Consider the following 26206-nt stretch of genomic DNA (forward strand, 5'->3'; position numbering starts at 1 on the left):
AAGCTAAAGGAATATAGGTATCTCACTTAAAAGGAAATTAATTTCCTTAATAGCTTAAGAGGTAATAATAATATATACCTATATAAGGCATAGCTTATAACTCTTATTATTAATATTAATACTTTTTATAATATTAAATAAGAAGATTAAAGAAGTCTTATAGCTAGCTAGGATCTAGCTATATAGCTATAGGTATAATTATATTAAGAAATAGAGGTTATTAGCGTTATAAGTTTTAGAGGGATTGGTTCTTAGAGTTAGCGTTAGAATTTTATAAACCTAAAAAGTATTAGCGCTAGGGCTTAGCGCTAGACTAAAACTTAGCGGTAATTAGAAGTCTATAGGTATAATTAATTAAACTTATCTCGTTAAATATATAATATATATATCTTAGCTTATATAAATATATAAATAATAGTAATTTTAATAATAATTAAAATAATAAAATTATACAAATAATATAACGTACATGATAAGCTTATGTCCCAGATAAGTATATGTCCCAAAAATCTTTGCCCTTTATGATAGAAATCGCTATAAAAACACCACAAACCATTTGATCAATTAAAACTACTCACTATACTCTTCCCCAGATGTCTCAATCACTACCTGACAGGTCCTTGCATTATGTCCGGGCTTGCCGCAGACACCACAATGCCGAACTCCCGGTCGCGCCGACCTTCCTTGACCACCACTTCTCGACGATTCGGCCACTACCTGCGCATCAACATCCATTTGATCAATTGCCTGCCTTCCTTCCTCTACTGTCATCACGCCTCTTTTCTGTAGTCGGGTCCTTTTTGCCCTCCGGCGCCGGCTTAGTATCTCATTCGCCTGTTCAAGGTCTTTGACCCTAGCCTCGAGTAAGGCAAGCTTATGCATAACTATCTTTGTTCCCTTAGAAGAAGACCGTATAGCTTCTAGAATTGACTCTGGAGAGCTACTTTTGTGCCTTTTAACTCGTGTCTCAAGGTATTCAGACTGAGATTGGGCCTCAAGCACGGTCTTTGGGGTCTTTGAGACCCAAGGGGTCGACGGTTCAGCCACCTCCTCAGCCGGCGTTGGAGTCCGTAGCTGCACATCAAGCTTCGAGACCACACTTTCCGGGTCAAGAGGAACAAGCCCGGCTCCTCTGAAGGCTGACTTGATATTTTTTTCCGTCATAGTGGCCTGAAATGCGGCGTGGAAGGCCGGAAAGAACTCGGTCTTTGAAACGTGGGTTATAGAGCATCTGATCAGATGCTCTATTTCTCGACCGTAAGCATTCTTAAGCACGCTAAAGCACCCGACGTCAAGTGGCTGAAGCAGATGAGACGAATGAGGTGGCATACAAAGCCTGATGATCTTGTTCTCCTCGCAATATCTCTCGAATTCGATAGAGTGGTGACTTTCGTGGCCATCGAGGATTAGAAGACGATAGCGACTATTTGATCGCTTAGCTGTGCACCGATCAAAGTGCTTTAGCCACTCGAGCCCGGTCTCGTTATCGGTCCAGCCATTTTGGGTCGTCGCAATAGCCCAATCGCCCGGGAGGTTACTTTCTCGGTACCAGTTGGCGAGGTGATATTGGCCCGCACCGATGATGAACGGCGGGATCGCTTGGCCATCCGCATTAATCGCCTGGATGACCGTAATCCATTCTCGGTTTCCAGGCTGCACCGATTTTGGCTTTCCACGCCTATCTGTGCCTGTGACAACCATTCCGCTCTGAATTATGCCCATCATAAAGCCAGTCTCGTCAACGTTATAGATATCATCTAATCGGACGCCGTACTTCGCGATTGTGTTCGCTACAAGCGTAAACCAGTTACGGATAATGGTTGGATCTTCGCACTTGGCTCTCTGGTAGTCGTATTTCCGAAAAAAACGCGTCTTGAGGTCTGGGTGCCGCTTGATGAAGTTGGAAGCCCAGCGCTTGCCGACGGGTAGCGAGTCGCGGTCGGCGAGCAATCTGTTAGCCATTTCTTCAACACCACGCAGTCGCGGGGGAAATCCTCGCGAATCTAGGTCGAGGATGAACTGAATAATGATCTGTTCCTCTAGATCAGATAGTTTGCGTGATTTAGGAATCCAATCGCGTCGAGATTGCATGCCTTTCTGGCGGCGACCTAGCTTTTTAGGGCAGACATTGTAGATTGATGCAGCGCGTCGGATGCGTAATTTTGGGTTAGTTTGAAGCGCTTGAAGGGCAAGAAGTATATTACCCTCGCTATTGAATTCAGACGTGTTTAGTGGTTGAGAATCAATTGATCAAATGGAAGAGAGAGAGATTGAGGGATTTTTGGGACACATACTTGTCTGGGACATAAGCTTATCATGTACGTTATCTTATTACTAGAGCTATATATTTAATAAAATAAAGTAATTTATTATTATAACAACTTTAAGAATATAATTAATAACTATTAAATAATTAAAAAACTATTAAATAATAAATCTTAAATAAATTATAATATAACCTAATATATAAAATATATAATTATTAATTATATAAATACTAGGGTATTAATAAAACCTTAAAGTAAGTTAAAATAATATATATTTTTCTTAATATAAAAATAATTATATTAATAATTATTTATTAATATAACCTTTATATAAAGACTAAGACATAATATTATAAACCTTATAAAAGATTATAATTACTTTTAGTTTTATAGTAATTATAAGATTTAATTATTATAGATTTTATTAGTAAATTACTACTATTAGAAAAATTAGTTATTAGAAATATTTATAATAATATTCATATTATTATAAATAAAGTTATAGAAATTTCTTATTTTATATCTTATAGAGAATTAATAATAGTTAAAGAATTTACTTATTTCTTTTACTTTTATATTATTAAGATATATAATATATTACCTAAGATTATTATATATTAAGGATTATTATTTACTTTAAAATTTTAATAAAGCCTTATAAGATATTTAAGAATTAACTATAAACCTTTTATTATATATTATATAGAAATAAAGAAATAAATTAAATATATAAATTAAATACTAAAATACTACCTTTAATACTATATTAATTATAAAGAAATTAACTAGGTTAAAAACCTATTAATAGCCTAGCTAGCTTATAATATAATATTTATAAAAATATAAAATTATATTAGCTTATACTAACTTTAGATTTACCCTAGATATTTATTAATAATCCTAAGATAATCCTTATTAATAATTAATTAAGAAATCTATATAACGAAATATATATAAAATTTATTAAAAATAGGGTGATAAATTATATAAATAAGAAAGGAATTTATAGATTAATCTTCTTAAAAAGAGATATAATTTATCTTATAATAAAAATATTAAGATAAAGTAATAAAATAAAAAACTTAACTATAGGTATATTAAACCTTATAAAATTAAATAAAAAATCTTAAAATATAACTATAAATAAGATTTATTACTTAAAGTTAAATTTTATTTAATCTTGTATATTTTATTACTTAAATTAATATAAGGTATTATTTAAGTAAAAATAATAAGCTTAATATAAAAGTTAAGAAATTAAAAGAATATATTATAAAAGCTATTCTTAATATAAATAAAATTAATAATAAAATAATATATTTTATTAATTAAAAGGATTATTTAGACTTAGAAAATATATAAGAACCTTTAAAATACCTTATTAATATATAATACTTATTAGAATACTTTTATTAATAATACTAATAAGAGAAGTAATATTAGCTAAGTTATTAAGAAGAATTAATAGACTTATATTTAAAAGCTTATCCCTAAGACCTAGGGATAACTAATTAATATTATTAAAAATATACTTAGTTTAAAGGTTATATATTACTTAGCGTTTATAAGTATTTAAGGTAGAAAGGATATTATTTATTTTATTTAAACCTTATATCTTTTGCTTAATTATCTTAGATTTTTACTCTTTTACCTTATTATAGGTTTTTTAGATATAAGATAACTAACTAGTAATAATAACTAAATGAGATTTTAATACTATTAACTCTTTATAAAGTTATAATAAATCCTTACTTATTAACTCTGTATTTATATTGAATTTCTTTTATTCATTAATTAACTAAGTTATTATTTATAATATTAATATAACCTAAGGTATAACATACTTAATAAGCAAGTAAAACAGATAAGTAAGTAAAACAGAGGTATTTCTACCTTAAAAGAGGAAATTAAAAAAACCCTTAAAATTTAAAATATAGCTTATAATAGGCATAAACTTAGTATTATACTTATTACGTAATATATTATCTAATATTAATCTTTAAAAAAATCTAATTAAATTCCTTATAAGGTAGTATAGAAAAAGTTATATTCGCACTATATACTTAGCTATTTCTTTATAAAAGGAATTTTTTAAAAATATTTAAAAATCCTTTTTAGATTATTTATAAATTTAGTATTATAAAAATACTTTTTATAAGTTTCTTACTATTTTATATAGAAAGTTAGGTTATCTAGGGTAGGTTAATTCTTAGTATATAATATGCTATTTTACTTACTTATCTATTTTACTTACTTATTAAGTATATTACCTAATAAAGGCACTTATAAAAAGAGTTAACTTATATCTTATTATAAGGTTTTCTTATCACGGCCTGATCAAGTCCTGATCACGTGCCTTATATAGCCCTATAAATATTTACTAAATTAGCAGCAGTAATAAGCGGCTTATTCATATATGCATAAGCCAGTATATATAACTCACCATGGGGGTAATAAGTAATCGCGACTTATTTACTCTAGCCTTAGCGACCTACCTAGTATATAGAATATATTTATTATACTTTTTTATATAGTAGCTACCTTAGTTATTAATATAACTTAGTTATATTTAATACCTTTAAGTATATTACTAGATATAACTTACCTCTATTTAAGAATAATATAATATTCTCCTTTATTAATATAAACCTAGTATGATTGGTTTATCCCTTAGGAATATATATAATTAATATATATTAATAGCTCTTATTTAGTGGATTACTTGCATTACCTTAAATAATATTAAATATAATAGTTACCTAGGTAACTCTTATTAATAACTATTAGTAGGCCTTACCTGCTAATTACTTACTTATTATACCTATTTAGGCCGTTTTAATAGATAAAGAAATAGATAATGCGGATAGCTCTAATAATAAAGAAGTTAAGTAGCTCTAAGCCTAAATTATTATTATAAGCACTAAAATGGATAGACTCTGCGAATTTATTAAAAGAATAGATAAAACTTAGCATGCCTAGAACGTATAGTACCTAAATAGCATCTAAGACCTTAAGAATATAGCTATTATAGCTATAAGAGGTAAGGATATAGGAGAAATCTTAAAGTTAAACTTATTAAAGATATTTAATAGGACCACGTATAAACTATTAACCTTCCTTATATAGCTATGCGCCTTTATAACTTATTACTTAACTTAATTTATCTTAGTAGCTAATAAAGTCTAATATATTATAAGAAGGCTTAAGAGTTATACTGCTATATAGTTTAAATTAGTTATAAGGGAATATTATATTACCTTATTTGCTAAACTCTTACTATATATTAGTAACCTCTACTTAGACTATAAGGCTTTTAAAGTAGCGCTTTAATAAGCTTTTAGTAGTATAAATAAGAAAGTATAGGCTAAAAGAGAAATTAAAAACCTCTAATAAACCTAATTAGTCTTAGAATATAGAATAAAGTATTTTTAACTTACCTTAAAGCTTAACTAAGATTAAAAACCCCTAATATCTTTTTTCTTTAATAAACTTAAGAAAGAAGTCTAGGTAGAACTTTATAAAGAAAACTAACTTAATAACCTTATTAATTATATTAGTAGGGCAATTAGAATTAATAATTAATAATTCTCATAGAAGAAACTATAAAACCCTAAGTTTAATAGTAATAAAATTAATACCTTATTATTTAATATTAATTAAGGTAAGAAAAGAAGTAATAATACCTTTTATAGCATTAAGGCTAGCCTTATAATACTAGGAGCCACGTAGAAAGGTAAATAAGACTATCGCGGCCTTAAATAGTATTATTATTATAAAATAAATTATATTAAGAGGGTTTATTATAAGAAATAGCGAGATATTAAGAAAGGATATTATTAACTTAACTAATAGTAACCCCTCTTAGAAGGTAAGAAATATATTAATGCGGCTTATTAAGCCTAATAGGAAGATAAGGAACCCTAAACTATGACTTAATTAACTAAGCTTATTATAATATTATAAAGCGGATATAATATACCTAGAAGGAGTTAAGATAAATATAAATAGGAATTAAATAAAGAAGTAGCTTATAGTTAAGTAGGATATAATAAAAAGTAATTAAAGGAAACCTAGGATATATAGTAGTAATTACTTTTAGAACTAATAAAATAAGGGAACCTTATGCTATATATAATAAGTAGTAAGAAGGTTATTATTGCGGTTACTTAAAAGCTTAAATAGAAAGAAGAAGTAATGCTAGTAAGATAGGAATAATAGATGCCTCTAATACTAGCTAAGTAAGCGGACTATAAGGAAGCTACTATAGAAGGCTTTTATTATAAGAAATAAGTTATAAGATATAATAAATAGTTCTTATTACTATTTATTATATACGAAAGGGATTATTAATAAGATAACCCTATAAAATATAATTATAGCTTATATCTATAATACTAAATTAAAGTATTATAAGAATATAATAAAACCTATAAATAATAGGAATAAATATATAATAATAAAAGACCACGATAAATAGATTAGCTTACTAGAGTAAATAGTGCTAATATTAATTAAACTAAGTTTAATTATAGGATAGAGAAATTATAGAGGGAGCTATGCGAAGTATATATTTAATAATAAAAAGCGAGGAAAAGTAATAAAGAGCTATAAAAGGAAGAAAGCTATTTCTAACTATATAATAAAAATAATAATAGGTATTAAAATAACTTATAAGAAAGGTATATTTAGACCGCGCGAGAATATATAGATATAGTATATATATAAGAAATTTATATTTAAGCCTATTATAAGGAATTAGCTAAAAACCCGCGATATTAGGAAATATTATTTAACTTATAAGATAATATAAGGATATACTTAATATATAAGGAATACCTTAGTATCTCTTAGATATTTTATTAATATTATTAGTATAAAGAATATAAGGAGGAAAAATAAGAGTAAGACTATTTTCTTATTGCTTTATTAGCTTAATTAAATAATAAACCTTATATATAGTATAAAATAAAAGGCTATTAGATATTCTATTAATATAATATTATTAGCGTCGCATATATATAATACTATAAAGACTTATATTAAGCTATTTAAAAGCATAAATAAACTATTTATAAAGTAAAAGATTAATAAAAGTAAGTTAGCTAAAAGGAAGTACTAAAAGAGTAAGAATTAATAGCTTAGTTAAAAGATAAAAAAGACTTAAGATAAAAATAAAAATAATAATACTAAGATTAGCTATATAGCTAAGATAATATATATAATTATAAAATATATAATAATAATAAATATAAGTATAATTATATTAGCTATATATTATTAAAAAACTAATAGGCCTACCTATAAAAGGGCTATAAGCAAAAGAATAGCTTATAATATTATAAAGGGCCTTATATATTACTAAAAGAGGATTAATATAAAGATATTTTAAAATATTAATATAAGTTAAAGGATAGCTATATGCTTTAATAGATAATAAAGCTAAGTAGAATTTATTTAACCTAAGGATAGTAAATAAGCTCGAGCTATTATAGAGGTATAAGGTAAAACCCTATATAATAATTAACCTTAAAGGGAAATAATTTAATTATAATAATAGAGTTATTAATAGTAAGATTAATTACCTTAAAGTTTTTATTAAAGGGAAAAACTAAGGAATCTTATTTAATATTATATTTATAGAAGGCTATAACTTAATACTTAGGTACTTATAATTATGCTAATTTAATTTATATTTTAACTAGAGGATTAGCTAAGTACTTTCTTTTAATAATAAGGTACTCTTTATAATAAATAATAACTAAGAAAATAATATAAGATCTTAAACTTTATTAAAGACGCTAGAGAAGTTAAGTAGAGGTAAATATAAGATATTTCTTTACTTAAAGAAATATAATATAAATATTATAATAAATAGAAATAATAAAATTAATAAATAATTATATATATTATATAATAGTTTTAATAACTAGAAAAGGACCTTAAGTAAATTAAGAAAATATTAAAAGAAAAATAACTTAAAAATATATTATTAAAGTAATATATCTATAAGAAACTTTTTATAAAAGAACTTAAAATAGGTCTATTATTATATATATATTATAATTTAGAAATTAAATTTATTAATAAGAAGTAACCTAGCTTTAATAAACTCTATTTACTTAATATAGTATAACTATTAGTATTAAAGGAATATATTAAAGAAATACTATAAAAAAAATATATTAGGGAAAGTAAGTTATTTATTAGATACCTTATTATATTTATCCCGAAGAAGAATAAAAAACTCTATCTTTATATTAACTTTAAAATACTTAATACTATTATAATTAAGGATTATATATCGCTGCCTCTTATTAGTAAGTTAAAGGATTAACTTTTTAGAATAAAGTATTTTATAGCACTTAACCTTAAAGGAGCTTATAACCTTATTAAATTAAAGAAAGATATAAATAAAAAACCGCTTTTTATATTAAGTATAGACTATTTAAGTATTTTATTATGCCTTTTAGACTTATTAATATACCTATTATATTTTAATAAATAATTAATAATATGCTATAAGAATATCTAGATATATTTATTATATATTACCTAGATAATATTTTTATCTTTTTTAAAATAAAAGAAGAATATATAAAATATATCTATAAGGTATTATAAATATTATAAGATACTAACTTATTAATAGAACCTAAGAAAGTAAGTTTTATGCCTCTAAGGTAGAATTTCTTAGATATATTATTTCTTATAATAAGATATATATAGACCTTAAGAAGGTCTTAGTAATTAAGGACTAAAAAGAATTAATTAATATTAAGGAAATAAAAGCCTTCCTTAGTTTTACTAATTATTATTATAAATTCCTTAAATAATTTAGGAAAATTATAGTATTATTAATAGATCTTATAAAGAAAGATAAAATATTTATATTTAAGAATAAGGTATAAGAAGCCTTTTATATAATTAAGGGATTTATCTTAAGTAAACTAATACTTAAAATATTTAATTTATCCTAATTAATAAAACTCGAAATAGATACCTTAGACTTTGCGCTAAGAGCTTAGATTAATTAATAAGATAATAAAGGACTTTTATATTTAATTATATTTTACTCTTATAAGCTATATAAAGTAAAACTTAATTACCTTATTTATAATAAGGAATTCCTTATAATTATTAATGCCTTTAAAGAATTTTAATATTACTTTCTTAGAAATACTTATTAGATTAAGGTTTATATAGATTATAAGAATATTACTTATTTTATAAAAACCTAAGAACTTAGCGGATAATAATTATAATATGTTAAATACCTCTTAGAATTTAACTATATTATTATTTATATTAAAGGAATAAAGAATAGCTAAGCTAATATTATTAGTTAATAACTTAACTTAGATATAAGAAAGATTAAAGCTAAAGAATAATTATTATATATTACCCTAGAGGGATACCTTAAGTAAAAGTTTATTTAGTAAATATAGAAGTTAATACCCTTATTAGAATACCTTATACTTATTAGAAAATATAAATAATTAGTTATAGACTTTATTAATTATATATAAGGATATTAATAATAGAGTAATAGAGTTTAGACTTATAAAGGAAAGATTTCTATCCCTAATAGAGTACTTTAAATTATTTTTAATTATTACTATTACTAAGTTATATAATATAGTAACTTAGAAGAAATAACCTAAGCTATATAATAATACTATAATAATTATAACCTTAAAGATAAAATATAAGGGAAGATATATTATTATATAAAATACTATAAGTAGATTAATTAATAAATTTAGGAATAATAAAAGGAATTAGGGCTTTATGAATAGTCTAGGGTTATAGGGATATTATACCGGATTAATAGAGTAACCTATATAGTAGAATAAGGTAATCCACTCTTAGAATAGATTTAGTAATATAATAAATAACTCTTAGATAATAAAAAGACTAATAAATAATAAGTCTTAGATAAACTATGCTATGAATTTATATGCGAAATATATAGTTATTAGCTATATAGATATTAAGAAATAAATAAAACCCTAGAATAAGTTAAAATAATATTTACTTTTCCTAATATAAAGAAAACTATTTTAATAATTATTAAATAATATAACCTTTATATAAAAACTAAGGCATAATATTATAAGCCTTATAGAAAATTATAACTACTCTTAGTTATATAGTAATTATAGGACTTTATTATTATAGATTTTATTATAAAATTACCCCTATTAGAAGAACTAGCTATTAGAAATTTCTATAATAATATTTTTATTATTATAGATAGACTTATGAAATTTTCTTATTTTATATCTTATAGAGAATTAATAATAATAAAAGAATTTACCTACCTTTTTTACTTTTATATTACTAAGATATATAGTATATTACTTAAAATTGTTATAGATCGAGGATTATTATTTGCCTTAAAATTCTAGTAAAGCCTTATAAGATACCTAGGAATTAACTATAAGCTCTCTATTATATATTATAAAGAGATAAATAAATAGATAGAATATATAAACTAAATACTAAAATAATACCTTTAATGCTATATTAATTATAAATAAACTAATTAGGTTAAAAAGCTACCTATTATATAGCTAGCTTATAATATAGCTATAAATAAAAGCATAAAGATTATATTAGCTTATACTAACTTTAGATTTATATTAGATATATATTAATATATATAAGATATTATTATTAATCCTAAGGTAATCTTTATTAATAATTAATTAAAAAACCTATATAAAGAAATAAAAATAAAACTAGAGTTTATTAAAAATAAGATAATAAGCTATGCTAATAAAAAAAGAATTAAGGGATTAATCTTCTTAGAGGGAGATATAATCTACCTTATAATAAAAAATATTAAAATAAAATAATAAAATAAAAAACTTAACTATAAATATATTAGACCCTATAAAATTAAGTAAAAAATCTTAAAATATAATTATAAATTAGACTTACTACCTAAGGTTAAGCTTTATCTAATCTTTTATATTTTATTACTTAAATTAATAAAAAATACTATCTAAGTTAAAATTAGTAATAAATTAGAAATAAAAGTTAATAAACTAGAGGAATATATTATAAAAGTTATCTTAGATATAAATAAAATTAATAATAAAATAATATATTTTATTAAATAAAAAGACTACCTTAATTCTAAAAATATATAAGAATTACCTAAATACCTTATTAATATATAATGCCTTCTAAGGAACTTCTATTAATAATATTAGAAAAAATAATAAAACTATTAAAGAAACTAAGATCTAAGATATTAGTATAAACTATAGTTTAAATATCCTCTATAAATAAAGACTCTTATTATTTTAATTACTTAAGCTCCTCTAAGGAAGCTAAACCCTTGCGCGTTATCTTTATACCTTACGAGACTAATTACCGCTTATACTTATAGTATAACTCTAGCTAGGAAAGCGACTTATCTAAGTCTTACTACGCTTTTCATAAGGCCTTATAATAAGAGGCAAATAGCTCCTTAGCGGTAGCCTCTTACTCGTCTAAATACTAGGCCTCCTTAATAATATGGGATATTAGTATTATTAATAGGAGCCCCGGAAAAAAAAATAAGAAACTATATATAAGAATTCAAAGGGATACCTATTATATTATAAGGATAACCTAAATAAGTGCATAAACTATATTTCTTAGAACCTAAGATTATTTTATAAATAGTACCTCGTTTTAAATAGTAAGAATAAAGTATAACCTTAAAACTAAATTAATTAATACTAGAAGCGAGGATATAGCGATTTTCTATAGAAGAAGAAATATTAGACTTTTTAGTTATGCGGCCTAATATCTCGTTAGCATTATAATAGAAGTAATAATATAGGTCGAAGTTAGTTACTTATAGGAAGGGCGGCTATAGTCATAAAATATGGCCTTAGGGATAAGACTAATAAGAGGGGAGATATTATATCACGGCCTAATTAAGTCTTAATTATATGCCTTATATAGCCTTATAAATATTTACTAAATTAGTAGTAGTAGTGAGCGGCTTACTTATATACGCGTGAGCTAGTATATATGACTTACCGTGGGGGCAGTAAGTGATCGCGACTTATTTACTTTAGCCTTAGTGACCTACCTAGTATATAGAATATATTTATTATACTTTTTTATATAATAGCTACCTTAGCTATTAATATAACTTAGTTATATTTAATACCTTTAAGTATATTATTAGATATAACTTACCTCTATTTAAGAATAATATAATATTCTCCTTTACTAATATAAACCTAGCACGACTGGTTTATCCCTTAGGAATACATACGATCGTTATATTTCTCTAGTAAATATACTTATTATATTATAATAACTCCTTTAAAATTAAGTATTTCTTAGTATTTTTATAATAATAAATATATAATATATTAATACCTTTATAAATATTTAATATTATTTAAATTAAGTTTTTATATTTATTATTTTTTTATATTATTATTTTTAAAATATAATTAAATATTATATTAATATAATATAATACAAAAAAAGAAAAATTTTATTAAATATATTAATAAAATAATATAATTTACTCATATAGCCTTAAGGATAAGACTAGTAGAGGGGAGACCTTATATTATAATATATATCTAACTAAGGTAGTCTCCTTAGGTAAAACCATAGGGCTATAATAGGTCCTATATATCTAGCTAATTAGGGCTAGAGCGATATATAAGAACGAGTAATATACTCCTAGAGTAATAATAATCTTAGAGTAATATACTCCTAAGAGCCTTATACTTTAATAAATTATTATAAAGTATATAAAGTATATTTATTATATATTCTTATATATTAGCTACCTTAGCTATTTATATAACTTAGTTATATTTAATACCTTTAAGTATATTATTAGATATAACTTATATCTTATTTAAGATAACTCTAATATCCCCTTTGCTAATATAAACTAATATGACTAATTTATTCCCCCTCGGACCTATATGATTATTATATTAAGAGTATAAGGAGGAATATATAGGTTAGAGCTTAAATATAATATCTCAGCGAATTACTAAACTTTAGCTAGTACATATTAACTTTAAACATAATACTTCATACTCTACGTTCATATATCATATATCCAATCCTTCGGCGTCGGCTCTGAGTCTTCCCTTTCTAACACGCGGGTCATAAATCACTGCGCCTTCTTACGCATAATTATAAACATACCCTCAGATTTCTCGCGTGCTTTATCCCTATCCATTGTCCTCATTTCTCCGCCACCTCGTCCTCCAGCTCGAGATACGACTAATACATAACCAGTATTTAGGCCACCTTTATCACGGCTGAATATTTTAGGGCATACTCAGCTAGCTCTATCTACCCGCCGTCATCAGTGATGCCCATAGTTGCCAAAGCACTTAGCATAATACTATCATACTGGCTCTGCTTAAACTAGTGGTCCAGCAACCCTACGAGCATGGCCAAGCACAGTCGTTCCATCTTATCGCCTATCAATCCTTTCTCTCTGGCTAACCCTGCCGCAATGTCCTCGGCGGCGGTTTCGAACTCATCCCACAACTCGCCCTGCGCAATTCTTGCTTGGAAGGTTGAACGTGGTATCCCATGCCGGTCGGTAGCTGCATTCTGTGATATCCTGTTTTGATGGTCCTAGAGAGCCAGCTGAAGACTTTTTCTGTCCATTTGGGCATGCTACATCGATTGCAAACTTCGGTTTGGTAATAACCTCCTTTTTGCGCGAGAAGTCGCGGTCTGAATGTGAGCTGTTATGGTGTTACAGGAGGGTAGAGGGTGAACCGTTAGTGGGTACCCGAACTTATCAGGAGTTATCAGGTCTCGAAGCCCCAATCACTGGCTTTGCATACATTATGCCAAATTACTACACTATGTGGAAATCCAGACACGGTAAGTATCCTAGCCATGTATTATATAGAATGCAGCTAATATTACCTGAATCTCTCACCGCTGTTGTCTACCATGACCCATTCATTCACCTCTGTGTGGACTCCCAGGCCCAACCATCTTTGCTTCCGGCGCTTTGAAACTCCGCCAATCCGTTACGATGAGCGCTTGGTAGCTCTATATTGTATAAGTGGAGGATACCGCCTGCATTTAGAGACAAGTGTGACAAACCACAAATATGGACCTGTCGTTCGCACTCAAATGAAACCTCATCCCCCTACCGGGAAGATATTCATTCGCAGTCACAGTGCCGCGACTTTTTCGAAGAGAGTGTGATATGGCTGCCTTGTAGACGAGCTACATGCGATCTCGTTCCTAGGTGAAAGGGCCTATTCCTCAAACATGTGAATACCCCTACCCGCTAGATTCTCTCCTCGATCCTCTAGCGATCTCCGGGCAAGAATCAAACCCGAACCATCCCTTGGAGAAGAGTATATACAATCTAAGCGAGCCTTGCTTGAATTGCCTTGGGAAGAGTGACCGACCGGTAGAGCTTCGCCACAATCAATACTAATAGCTACCTTACTTTAGCAAGCCGTCCGGGAGCGTTGAATTTTATGACCGGCTTTCCCACATTTTTCAAGTTAGTCCGCTAATTTCTCATAAGCCAGGAGCATCCTAAGTACACATAATCTTCCCAACCTTAAAAGTTAAGGTTTTCTTATAGGTCTTGTCTCATTCTCTGGTGCAATTGAGGCAGAGGACTTCATCACGAGCTCTGTCTTACCCCGGAGTACGCTCGAGTTGCTCACAATCACATTGGGTACGCTGCCTAGAAGCTGGCTATGCGAGACACTCCACGCAGTCTACAAGGTGTACACTAGCATATTTAAGTCGTATTAATCAAGGGTTCGTCGGGCCAAACTATGGGAGTTGGCCAAAGAGATGCGTCAAGGAATAGCATCATAGCGAGAGCTACAAGGAAAACGCTGAAACTCAGTAAACCAGGGGGGTTCCCAGATTCCAATATACACATATATATTTCGCAGACTTTGACTCACGGGCATTTTAAGTCAAGGGAAACCATGAGACTGCTGTAACATTTAAAGAGCGCATATAGATATAAAAGGCCCAACGCCAGTGTCAATGTCCTTTCCTTTTACTCAGTATGATCATTCTTGCTACCCGTATATACCGCCAGTACGTGCTTTCATCATCTCTCGGCGCCGTCGCTCCGACTCTACAGACGCAGTTAGTGCAGAACTTTTATTGACGGTCGGTATAGGATGATACTAACCTTCGTCAAAGACAAGGAACTCATGCAAACCACCTCCTGCTGGAACCGTAGGCAGTACTGGGACCTTCTTGTCGGTAATTACCTCCAACAGCGCTGGTCCGTCCGAGTCTATGAGCCACTTTAGACTCTCATCTATGTCTTTCGGCTCTGTAAGACGGCGGGATTGCACATGCATTGCTTCCCCCAGTCGTAAAAAGTCAGGGTTCATATGATGGGCATGAGCATAGCGGTCCTCGTAATAGGTATTTTGCAACTGCGTAACCATGCCTTGTTCTTCGTTGTTGAGGACAATGACCTTAATGCCAATGTTAAACTGAGACGCCGTAGTAAGCTCTGACAGGGTCATGCTGAAGGAGGCATCACCATCGATGTCGATTACTAGCCCTTCTGGGTGTGCAATCTTAGCCCCAATAGCAGCAGGTAAGCCATAGCCCATAGTCCCCAGGCCTCCTGAAGTAATCATAGATCGGGGGTGCCTCCAGCGAAAGTGTTGGGCGGCCCACATTTGGTGCTGGCCAACACCTGTTGTAATGTATGTGGTATCCTTGCGGGAGGCAACGAGTTCGCTGAGCTTCTCGATCAGGACTTGTGGCTTAACGAGAGCAGGACGCGCTAAACGTTCGAAGCTTGAAAGCGGCCACTTTCTCTTCCATTCTTTGACTTTTTCAAACCAATCTTTCCGACTCTCCATTGATCTTGGTGCAAGAGATGGTAGGGCGAGAAGCCGATCTAGGTTAGTCGCGAGATCTCCTTCCACAGCCTCAGTTGCCTGAACAACCTTGTTGATGTTTTTGGGAGCAATTTCAAACTGGATGATCCCCCCTCTTCCCTGGAGAGCGGCCATCTTCGCAGCTGGGGCAAATTTCGCAACATTCATAGTAGCTCTATCGTCGAACCGGGCACCTAATGCGAGGATAAGGTCAGCTTCCTGCATAGCCATATTGGCATACCCGGATCCATGCATCCCAAGCATATGTAGAGACCTTTCATCGAGCTCATCATAGGCACCGAGACCCTGTAGGGTTGTTGTGACGGGAATAGAACATCTCTCGGCGAGCTCCTTCAGAAGACGGGGACCTCCTGGCGATAAAATAACTCCTTGGCCGGCATAGATTACTGGCTTCTTCGCTGTGTTGATCAATCGTGCCACGCGTTCCAAGGTCTCGGCCATTTTCTTCCCCGTACATGCTGTTCCCAAGCTGGCTACGGGATAAGGCACAGATGGTACGCAGGGCGAGACCCCGATAGGCACTTTCAGGGTATCAGCCGTGGCAGAGGGCAAACTCAGTAACACAGGCCCTGGTCTTCCGCTAGTCGCAATCGTGAATGCTTCGCTAATGCGGCGAGGTATATCCGAGACGTTTGTCACCGCGACATTCCATTTCGTACAAGCCCTCGTGATGCCTATGATATCGGCGCCTTGGTGAAAGGCATCACCCCGGTCAACCGCAATTGGAGCATGGCCATAGAACACAACCAGTGGAGTTCCATCTGACAAGGCATCCTGTAGTGGAGTGACAATATTTGTGGCTCCCGACGCTGAAGAAACCAGGGCAACACCAGGCTTTCCAGAAGCTCGGGCAAACCCTTGAGCCATGTGACCAACGCTTTGTTCGTGTTTTGCGAGAATTAGATCGATATCCTCCAACTTGCGCACGGCCTCAAAAATGGGTAGTGAGAGAGCTTGAACGTTTCCAACTGCGAGTCGATCAATATTTTCCGCCTGAGGTTGTGATATGCGACCGTGCCATACATAAATGTCCGACGCCCTGCTTCAACATCATTTGGGAAAAGATCTCGCCACCTGATCTTTCAAGGAATCTGTAGTGTCCGCTGTCAATCGATTCAAGAAGGAGTAAGACGTAGGCTTTCCATACACTTCGTTCGTCATGGATGGCTTCCAATGATCTGACCCATCTAGGTTCGCGTCTCCCGCCGGCTGAAGTGCTGCCTGTTGCGCGCGACTTTTTTGCCTGTTGCTTTCTCAGGAGCCCGTACAAAGCATTGGCTAAGCTGAGCTGACTTACAGCGAAAAAGACTTAATCATTTTGCCCTGCGCCCGAGTCGTACTTGATCCATGCCCTGCCGAGGGGGGTACCCTAGCCTGAACGGGGCTTTTGGGTCGGAATTTTGATAGAGGAGCGAGGCGGCTTGGGAAAATTCGCATGATTGCAAGATAGATTGTGAGTAGCGTATAAGTTGTGGACGTGTCGTATTGATACTCGGGTTGATCTGGCGTTGGGCGGTGGCACGGAAGCTCAGGATCGAACAGAAGAAGTTCTTCATTATTGGGGTAAGTTGCGGCCCGGTCAACGGAGAGTCAGACCCAGGTGGCTCGCTTGGGGCCGATCTCGGGGGGGCTCTAGAACCCTCGGGTGCTGGATCGGCTGAACAAACCAACCCGCGTCTAAGCTCGAGGCAGAGACTGGGGTTTCGTCCAGGTTTGCTTTGTAGATGGCCTTTCCCGATTTTTGCCCCTCCTCCCGGACGTTCTGATGTCGCCGACACATTGCTCACGTCAAGTCCGTATACCAGGATGTTTCAATTTTCGCCTGTCTTACCTGAAGTCATCTACAGATCCACTGGCCCCTCGCCGTTATACTCAGAGGCTCACTGAGTAGGTACGCTATTTTATATGCCCTTTCTATGGTTCTAAGAAAACAGCTGGTGGGTATCTACTCCAGAGAGACGGCGTCACCATCAAAAGCCATCGGAGAGACTTTCCGCAAATGCACGCACACTGCCCACCTCAGCTTCGCAAGAGACAAAGATATTACCATGACACGCACTGAAGCTGTCACTAAGAATCGGTACAAGGAGAAAACTGCCGGAGAGTGGCCTGCGGTATTCCGCCATGACCAAGACGGCCAAGGCGGAAAGCAGTGACAGGAAGTTTAGTCCGCAGGCTCAAACAATTTACGACATGCTGAGCCCTACGAGGGGAGAGAGCAAATTAGGAACTGCGATGTCCATGAACAAGCTTCTAGCATCCTCTTCCAAGATAAATTCATCACTCCGGCAAGGTCTTTAGACAACAGTACGCATAGGTCATCAATTGGCGCAGGCGACTGCTGGGGTTATCAGAATTGGTGCCACCCATTTCTGACTGCTTGACTGGGCCTCAGAGGATTCAAAGCTGCCTACAGAGTCTGCAAGTCTGCATATTTAGGTTTAATATGCACTTCACTGTCTGATTTGGGTTTTCTAACAGCCACTGAACTCTTGCGACTGACCTGTGATTCAGCAACAGGTCCAGCAGGTACAGCAACCTCGAAAAGCCTTTTGCTCCCTTGCTGAATTAATACGCTTAAAGGAGCGAATTGCGCTAAAGGCCAAATGTGACGTGGCTGGGAAACCGTGCTTGAATAGGACAACTGCCATGTCCGCCCCTGAGCCAGCCCGAGCCCGAAAACCCAGCCCGAGCCCGAAGCCGAACCCTGTCCTTTCGGATGGAAGTTGAGACATGCATTCCAGCCAAGCGACGACGGCTCACTGGGGCTTTGCAGCCCTGACCGGCTATTCAAGGATCTCGTGCAAACAATTTAGAGTCTCCTGCCACTCATACCGAGGCTATATACGACTGGGCCAATTCTTCCACGGCGCCCGAATGCTCGGCCCAGCGAGCCGGTTCGGCGCTTCATAGAACACCCGACTGCCTGCCGACGGTACTTTCGCCTGCGTACGGGCATACAGGGGAGGACTGAGGGTGTTTCTCAGCAGTGGTAAACACAGCTTTGAAGAGTAAAGGACATAATCTATTTTGTGCTGCTGGGTTCCTGCGCGCCGCAGACTCCCGTGTTTCTTTCCCCTCCTTCCCTTTTTCTTTTCTTTCCAAAGCCTCTATCGAGCAGCCTGCAGAGAGGAACAACCGCGACCCTCGACGAGCCAGTTCCGCAATGGCATGCAAGTTTCGACTCCCTAGAGGCGCCGTAACCCAGGTCAGTCGCTACACGACACAGGCAAACCACACATCTGCACGACGACTGAACGTTCCAATCGACTTTGGCGCCACCCCGCTGCTGCATCACAGCAGAGCCACTCTGGCCAACACTCCGGGGCTGCCCACCCAAGGGACATCAAGGAAGTTGAACCTGTTCCAGGCAGTCAATTCGGCCCTGCAGACAGCCTTAAGGTCGTCTAATCAGGTGTTGTGCTTTGGCGAGGATGTTGGCTTTGGCGGCGTGTTTCGGTGTACTACTGGCCTCCAACAGGAGTTTGGAGCTGATAGGGTGTTCAATACACCCATCTCAGAACAAGGCATAGTCGGCATCGCGATCGGCGCAGCCGCTGAAGATATGAAGCCAGTGGTCGAAATACAATTCGCCGACTATGTGTTTCCCGCCTTCGACCAAATTGTCAACGAAGCAGCCAAGTTCCGTTACCGCGAGGGTGCCACAGGTGCCAACCTCGGCGGCCTGGTCATCCGAATGCCCTGCGGCGGCGTTGGACATGGGGCCTTGTAAGCGTACCCGATAGACCCGAAGAGCCGGGATAGACAAATTGACATGGCCCTAGGTATCACACCCAATCACCCGAGTCCCTCTTTGGTCACATTCCTGGGTTCCGGGTTGTCATGCCCCGGTCTCCATCCCAAGCCAAAGGCCTACTACTTTCAGCTATTCTCAAGTCCCAAGATCCCGTCATCTTTATGGAACCAAAGATTCTTTATCGTGCGGCTGTCGAAGAGGTTCCCGATGAATCATATACTCTGCCATTAGGCAAGGCTGAAGTATTAAAGCCCGGGAAGGATCTCACAATAATTTCATATGGACGTCCCTTATATACTTGTTTAGCTGGTATCCAGGCTGCAGAGGAGAAGCTTCCAGGTCTTAGCGTTGAGCTGATTGATCTTCGCACGATATACCCTTGGGATAGGAAGGCTGTGCTCGATAGCGTTAGGAAGACGGGGAGGGCTATGATCGTCCATGAAAGCATGGTTAACTATGGCGTAGGCTCAGAGCTAGCAGCTACGATCCAGGAGCAGGCTTTATTCCATCTCAAAGCCCCCATTCGGAGGATTGCCGGCTGGTCGACTCATACAGGCTTGACGTATGAAAAATACATCTTTCCAGATGTTGCAAGTATGTTCATTCTCACCCGCTATCCGTGGGAGCCACGGTCATTGCTAATAAACGTTTGCAGGAATATATGATGGCATACTCGAACTCATGGATATCGAGGAGTGACCCAAGCAACATTTGCCGAGACATGGGAAGAAAATAAGATGGATGTTTTCTCACTGCTGTGTTTCTGCAAAGTCTCTCGATATGCATCATAGCATCATAGCATCATTTCACTTCAAGTGATCCTCATTGGTTGGAATCAAATATTAAGGCAAGATGTTCACTTTGTATAAAGCGGTTGAGCGATGAAGTTCCTATTGATGTGTATTACGAAGCAGCTGTGGAGTTACTAATGGATTGGTTGTTATGCTGCGAGGCATTGGGTATGATGCCTTATTTGGGTGTAAATCGCTATGGTATTCTGAATTGTGATGCTTTGGCCTATTCTATTGGAATACTGTATGTAAAGCTCGCACCTTTGGATGTCTTACTTGCATGCAATACTCTCACCCAAACATTGGACTCGGGTTATTTACTTTGACATTTGCTCTTCGACCATACGTATGCATTTTGGTTTCTTGTTTTCACTCTTTCAATGGTTGTCTGCTAATTGTAAAATGTCGACAAGGGCGGACCGTCCTCTGGTTTCAACTTGTCATGAGACGCACCGTAGTTATAACGGTCCAATATTGAGCGGTAAATCATTGAATAACATCGTCGAACAATGAAGCTATCTAAATACCCTTAATTCCCCCGACATGTTGCTCAGCATCATATTCCTCCGGATACTTGTGCATAAGCCGTTTAAGTTCTTCTCGCTGGGATTGGGCCTCTTCGGTTAATTCTGCGTAGACATCGTCGAAGATGGCTTTCAACGCCGGCTTCTTCTCTTTCTCTGCGACTGTGAGTTCCCTAATAACATCCTTGCGTATTTGCCTTCGAGCCTCCTTATCCTGGTCCTCGCTCCACACGCCTTCGTGCTCGAGCCACTGATAGAGTCTGGAAATGGGATTGCGTTGCGACGACTTCCAATAAGCGACATCGTCTGCGCTACGGTAGGCTGAACTATCATCGCTGGTACTGTGGTGGGAAATGCGATAGCTCATGAGTTCGAGTAGTATAGGTCGTCCGCCATCCTCGAGAGCCTTCTTTCTAGCCGCCTTGGTGGCCTCGTATACCGCAAAGATATCGGTGCCATCCACGCGTATAGATTCAATGCCGTACCCAGGTCCCCGGCTTGCAATGCCATCTCCCTTATATTGTTCCGATGCAGGGGTCGAAATTGCGAATCCGTTGTTGCGACAAATGAATAAAACCGGGCTTTTTATAACGGCGGCAATATTGAGCGCGCCATGAAAATCGCCCTCGCTGGCGGCGCCTTCGCCGAAATATGCTGCTGCTACTCGTGGAGCATTTGTCGTATCCTCCTTATCTTGCATCTTGAGAGCATACCCAGCGCCGGCAGCGTGGGGGATTTGCGTTCCGAGCGTCGAAGCCACAGCATGCTAGATGCAGTGTTAGCATCAATGATCGATCAGAGCACCGTCTCGGGGACAAAGTAGAATGGTCAGGGCCGAATACTCACCACTCCTACTTTCACCTTTCCGCTATAGTGAACAGGCATGTTTCGCCCCTTTCCTGGGTCATTGTGGTTGGCAACTAACTGGCTCATAAAGTCCTTAAGCTCGAACCCCCGTTGCAGAAATACACCATGCTCCCTGTATTGAGTTGTTATGACGTCTCGTGGGCCGAGCGCGGCAGCTGATCCAACCATGAGTGCTTCCTCACCAGCAGACACCTATCGCATTGGTAAGCTTGTCGGTGCGACCATCGTGCGTCTTCGATCGTCGGGAGAGTAATACCATATAGAAACTGACACGACCGTGGCGTTGGGCATCGAACATGATGCTATCCAGGATGTTGACTTAATGAAATCGACCTCTGTTAGTTCGTGCCGAGACTGTTCCTATTGTGGGAGGGAGGATTACCAGTGAGCATATTTTTGTACCACTTCAGGACCTCGCTAGTTGGAATCTCGGCGGTTATATGGTTCTTGTTCTCGATCCTGTTCTTCTCGTTTAAAACGCGGAAAGTAGGGATCCTGGGCGCATTTTCCGGCACATCCCATGTCATTTCATAAGTGAAAGGGCTCTTAGTTGCACCAGGAAAACGTGGTGTGCTAGTACGCAAAGATTGTCAGCTTCACCATGCCGCCAACATTAGTTAGGAGGATTCTAGAGGCTCACAGAGTCGCGGCCGCTGTGTTCAACGTCGAAGTTCGCCGAAGGCCGCCGCCCCGGCCATGACCCTTCGAGTGTGGGCGAAGGGCCGCTCGCCTCCAACAACCATTGGCAATCATCATGATGGTCTGATTTCCGGAATGCTGCTCAAGATCGAAGGCGAGGAGATAAAATAAATTCGCGGTTCTTTGTTTATTGTCATTGACGCGGCGTGAACTACCGGGCCACCCCCTCCGGCTACACACTCTATCGCCCGAGGGTGCGGCTACGCTCGGCCTCATGGGTTCATAGCCGGGGCGGCTATGATGCCGATCGTAACATGAGGCCGAGCCGAGCCATGTTAGTGGATTTAGCTTAGGCGTGCATCAATATGATGCTTTCTAGTTTTGGCTTTTTGCTAGCTCAAATACCTCGTCTTCCTTTTCCAGACTCGACGTGAGAAATGTGACAGCTTCACCTGCCGACCGTCAAAGTCACGATACACAATGCATTATTTTCTTCGGCAAACAAGCCCAGCATCCTCAATACGCGCCCTTGCACAAAGGTCTTTCCTTCGCAGTCGGAGCCCCTTGTACAATGGCGGTGCTTCCCAGAAACGTTGCTTCGGCAGGACGCCGGAGCTGTTCGCGGTGAAGCCTTTCCTTCTTGCCGACATCGGTGAAGGTCAGTTAGTTTCAACAAGGAATAGAATCATCGTACTGACCTTGTTAGGGATTACGGAATGTCAGGTGATATCCTGGCTGGTGAAGCCAGGGGATCAGGTGCAGGAGTTTGATCCTATATGCGAAGTGCAATCCGATAAAGCTTCGGTAGAGGTATCTAGCCCCAGGCCGAGTTGAAGAACAAACTATATTCACGGACGTGACTAACCCTTTTGTAGATCACGTCACGATTCGAAGGGAGGATCGAAAAGCTTCACTACGAAGTTGGCGATGTGGCAGTAGTCGGTTCGGTAATTGCTTGAAGAGTTCTTATTCCCCCACCGCCCTACTAAATTACTGACCTTCGACAATTATTAGCCACTAGTTGATATCGACGTCGATGGCAGAGAAGACGGTCTAGAACCGCAGACCCCTATTCTGGATGCTAAGAACGGGAACGATGACAAAATTGAAGCCAAGACTGTGTCGACAGAGGCACAGCCGCAGTCGGATCAAACAACCAGTCTTTCCTGGAACCCCCCGAAGAGTAGTGAGATGGAAATGGACTATCAAAGCCCCTTCTTGAAGCAGACAGGCCCGGCTTTAGTTTCTCCAGCTGTCAGGCGCTTGCTCAAAGAAAACAATATTGACGTTGCCGAGGTGCAAGGGACTGGCAAAGATCAACGTGTCCTCAAGGAAGACGTGCAGAAATTTCTGGAGGCCCGCATTGATGGCCAGGCTTCCCGACACCTTCAGCAGCTGTTGCATGGTACCGAGTCGACCAGTACAAAGCCTCCGCCCGGTGACCGCATCGTAGGCTTGTCTCCGATCCAGATAGGGATGTTCAAGTCGATGACACAATCCCTGAGTATCCCGCATTTTCTCTACACACACACCGTGGATCTGACAGCCTTGATGGACGTCCACCAAAGGTTTTCCAAAAACCCGCCGACAGCGGCTGAGCTGCAGAACGAGGATGGAACTCCAGTTAAACTGACCCTGCTTCCGTTCGTGCTCAAGGCACTCTCGAAGGCGGTGACTTCTTTCCCCCAAGTCAACTCAAGGGTTCTCCGCGGGACAGAAGGAGGCCATCCCCAACTCGAAATCAAGGGCGCCCACAATTTCGGTTTGGCGGTTGATACCCCCAACGGACTCCTGGTGCCGGTTGTGAGGAACGTTCAGGACCTCTCTATCGCTTCTCTGGCAAGAGAGATTTCTCGACTTGGGCACGTGGCAAGGGAGGGGAAGCTCAAGCCAGAAGACATGCAGGATGCCACTCTAGTGGTCAGTAACATTGGTAGCATCGGTGGACAGGTGGTGGCGCCCGTGATTCTCTCGCCCATGACAGCCATTGTTGCTGTCGGCAAGATCGGGCAAGTGCCTGCATTTGCGGTAGATGTCGACGGCATCGAGAGAATCGTCAAGAAAACGCAGGCCGTGTTGAGTTGGAGTGCCGATCATCGTGTTCTCGACGGCGCTACTGTCGCTAGATGTGCGCAGCAGGTCGCACTCTGGCTCGAGAACATAGATTACATGGGCCTATCTCTAAAATAGTACTGTTTGTCCTCTAGTTAGCTTGCGATCCCTACGGGCTCGTTTCTTAATAGTATCACAAAACACAGATTTCAAACTGATTTACTTACCAAGTACTTATGATGTCTCAATTCACGACTTGTGTGCGCATCTGGAGCCCGTTCCACTAATCCATACCTTGATCCGTGAGCATTCTACCGTCCTTGACGCACAATCACCAATGTTTGGCACTTCTACCGCTGAGCTGTCTAGTTTCCGCTAATAGCCTCCGCGCCATGAGGGATAGAATAGAAAATAACCCAAGTCCTCCCTTACTTGCATTGCCGAAAGCCCGAAAACATGCTCGCCGACCCGGAGCCCGGAGTAGCCGTAATTGAAGGGCCGGTCGGCTGGCTACCGTAGCGCCGCGGGCCGGTCGGCAATGGAACTAACAAGACTTCCCGTCTACGTGCTATATTTGTTAACGCTCAAGGCCCCATGACGCTGACCTATCGACGGTTCCCAAATTAATATTTAGTGACAAGATGGCAGTCCAGGATATGCCCCGAAAGCTTTGGGAGCCAACAGACCCTAAAGGTACCCAAATGTACAGTTTGATCCAGACCATCAATCGGAACCATAATATCCAGCTTGAGGTTCGAATACGCCTTCCCCACCACCACAAACATTATGATAACCCCCAGCTGACGAGAAACCCAGTCATTCCAAGATCTGTACGAATATTCCACCAAACATCGCTCCGCCTTCTACGCACAACTGTTTAACTGGGCAAACATAATCCACACCGGCTCCCCTTCTGCTGTTGTCGATGAGTCGGCTGCCATTGATACGGTCCCCCGCTGGTTCTCCGGCGTCAACGTTAACTGGACTGAGAATATACTCTTCTCCCGTGGCGCCTCCGACGTCCCGAGCCATCGGGACGTCACTGGTAAGGAGAACGATAAGATTGCTGTTACAGAGATACGTGAGGGCAATACTCAGGTCCGCGACGTTTCGTGGGCTGCACTGCGCGAGGATGCTGGCCGCCTCGCAGCCGCGCTCAAAGCACGCGGCATCCAACAAGGCGATCGAGTGGTAGTCGTCGGCTCCAACTCGGTCAACACTCTGCTTGTGTTTCTGGCAACCGCATGGCTGGGTGCTATCTTCGTCAGCGCGTCTGTCGACATGGGTGTCGGCGGAATCCTGCAGAGAACCGTGCAGATTGATCCCAAGGCAAGCACAAGACGTCATGAAACCCAATGTCTCCCTGTTACCCTCGGCTAACTATCTTAAGCTTGTTTTTTTTGACGAA

The 26206-nt window shown here is 37.1% G+C and overlaps 6 protein-coding genes across 6 annotated transcripts; 3 read left to right on the top strand and 3 right to left on the bottom strand.

The window, feature by feature from the left end:
• Positions 1–570: 570 nt before the first annotated feature.
• Positions 571–2091, bottom strand: MRS44_009632 (uncharacterized protein; the record flags this gene model as incomplete). Its single annotated transcript, XM_065621376.1, has 1 exon — positions 571–2091. The coding sequence occupies one exon, from the start codon at positions 2089–2091 to the stop codon at positions 571–573; it is 1521 nt and encodes a 506-aa protein (XP_065477448.1).
• A 13231-nt stretch (positions 2092–15322) lies between these two features.
• Positions 15323–17222, bottom strand: MRS44_009633 (uncharacterized protein; the record flags this gene model as incomplete). Its single annotated transcript, XM_065621377.1, has 3 exons — positions 15323–15381; positions 15439–17136; positions 17192–17222. The coding sequence occupies 3 exons, from the start codon at positions 17220–17222 to the stop codon at positions 15323–15325; spliced, it is 1788 nt and encodes a 595-aa protein (XP_065477449.1).
• Positions 17223–19334: 2112 nt separating this feature from the next.
• Positions 19335–20624, top strand: MRS44_009634 (uncharacterized protein; the record flags this gene model as incomplete). Its single annotated transcript, XM_065621378.1, has 3 exons — positions 19335–19897; positions 19954–20519; positions 20581–20624. The coding sequence occupies 3 exons, from the start codon at positions 19335–19337 to the stop codon at positions 20622–20624; spliced, it is 1173 nt and encodes a 390-aa protein (XP_065477450.1).
• A 611-nt stretch (positions 20625–21235) lies between these two features.
• On the bottom strand, positions 21236–22863 carry MRS44_009635 (uncharacterized protein; the record flags this gene model as incomplete). The annotated part of the gene is made up of 5 exons (XM_065621379.1): positions 21236–22006; positions 22087–22299; positions 22364–22409; positions 22510–22680; positions 22748–22863. 5 exons carry the CDS (start codon positions 22861–22863, stop codon positions 21236–21238), a joined length of 1317 nt encoding a protein of 438 aa, XP_065477451.1.
• A 363-nt stretch (positions 22864–23226) lies between these two features.
• MRS44_009636 (uncharacterized protein) lies at positions 23227–24936 on the top strand (the record flags this gene model as incomplete). Its single annotated transcript, XM_065621380.1, has 4 exons — positions 23227–23404; positions 23453–23556; positions 23622–23693; positions 23761–24936. The coding sequence occupies 4 exons, from the start codon at positions 23227–23229 to the stop codon at positions 24934–24936; spliced, it is 1530 nt and encodes a 509-aa protein (XP_065477452.1).
• A 503-nt stretch (positions 24937–25439) lies between these two features.
• On the top strand, positions 25440–26178 carry MRS44_009637 (uncharacterized protein; the record flags this gene model as incomplete). The annotated part of the gene is made up of 2 exons (XM_065621381.1): positions 25440–25550; positions 25615–26178. The coding sequence occupies 2 exons, from the start codon at positions 25440–25442 to the stop codon at positions 26176–26178; spliced, it is 675 nt and encodes a 224-aa protein (XP_065477453.1).
• Positions 26179–26206: the final 28 nt, after the last annotated feature.

Source organism: Fusarium solani (assembly GCF_023522795.1).
Source record: "Fusarium solani strain SB1 chromosome Unknown bctg00000005, whole genome shotgun sequence".
Taxonomy (NCBI): domain Eukaryota; kingdom Fungi; phylum Ascomycota; class Sordariomycetes; order Hypocreales; family Nectriaceae; genus Fusarium; species Fusarium solani.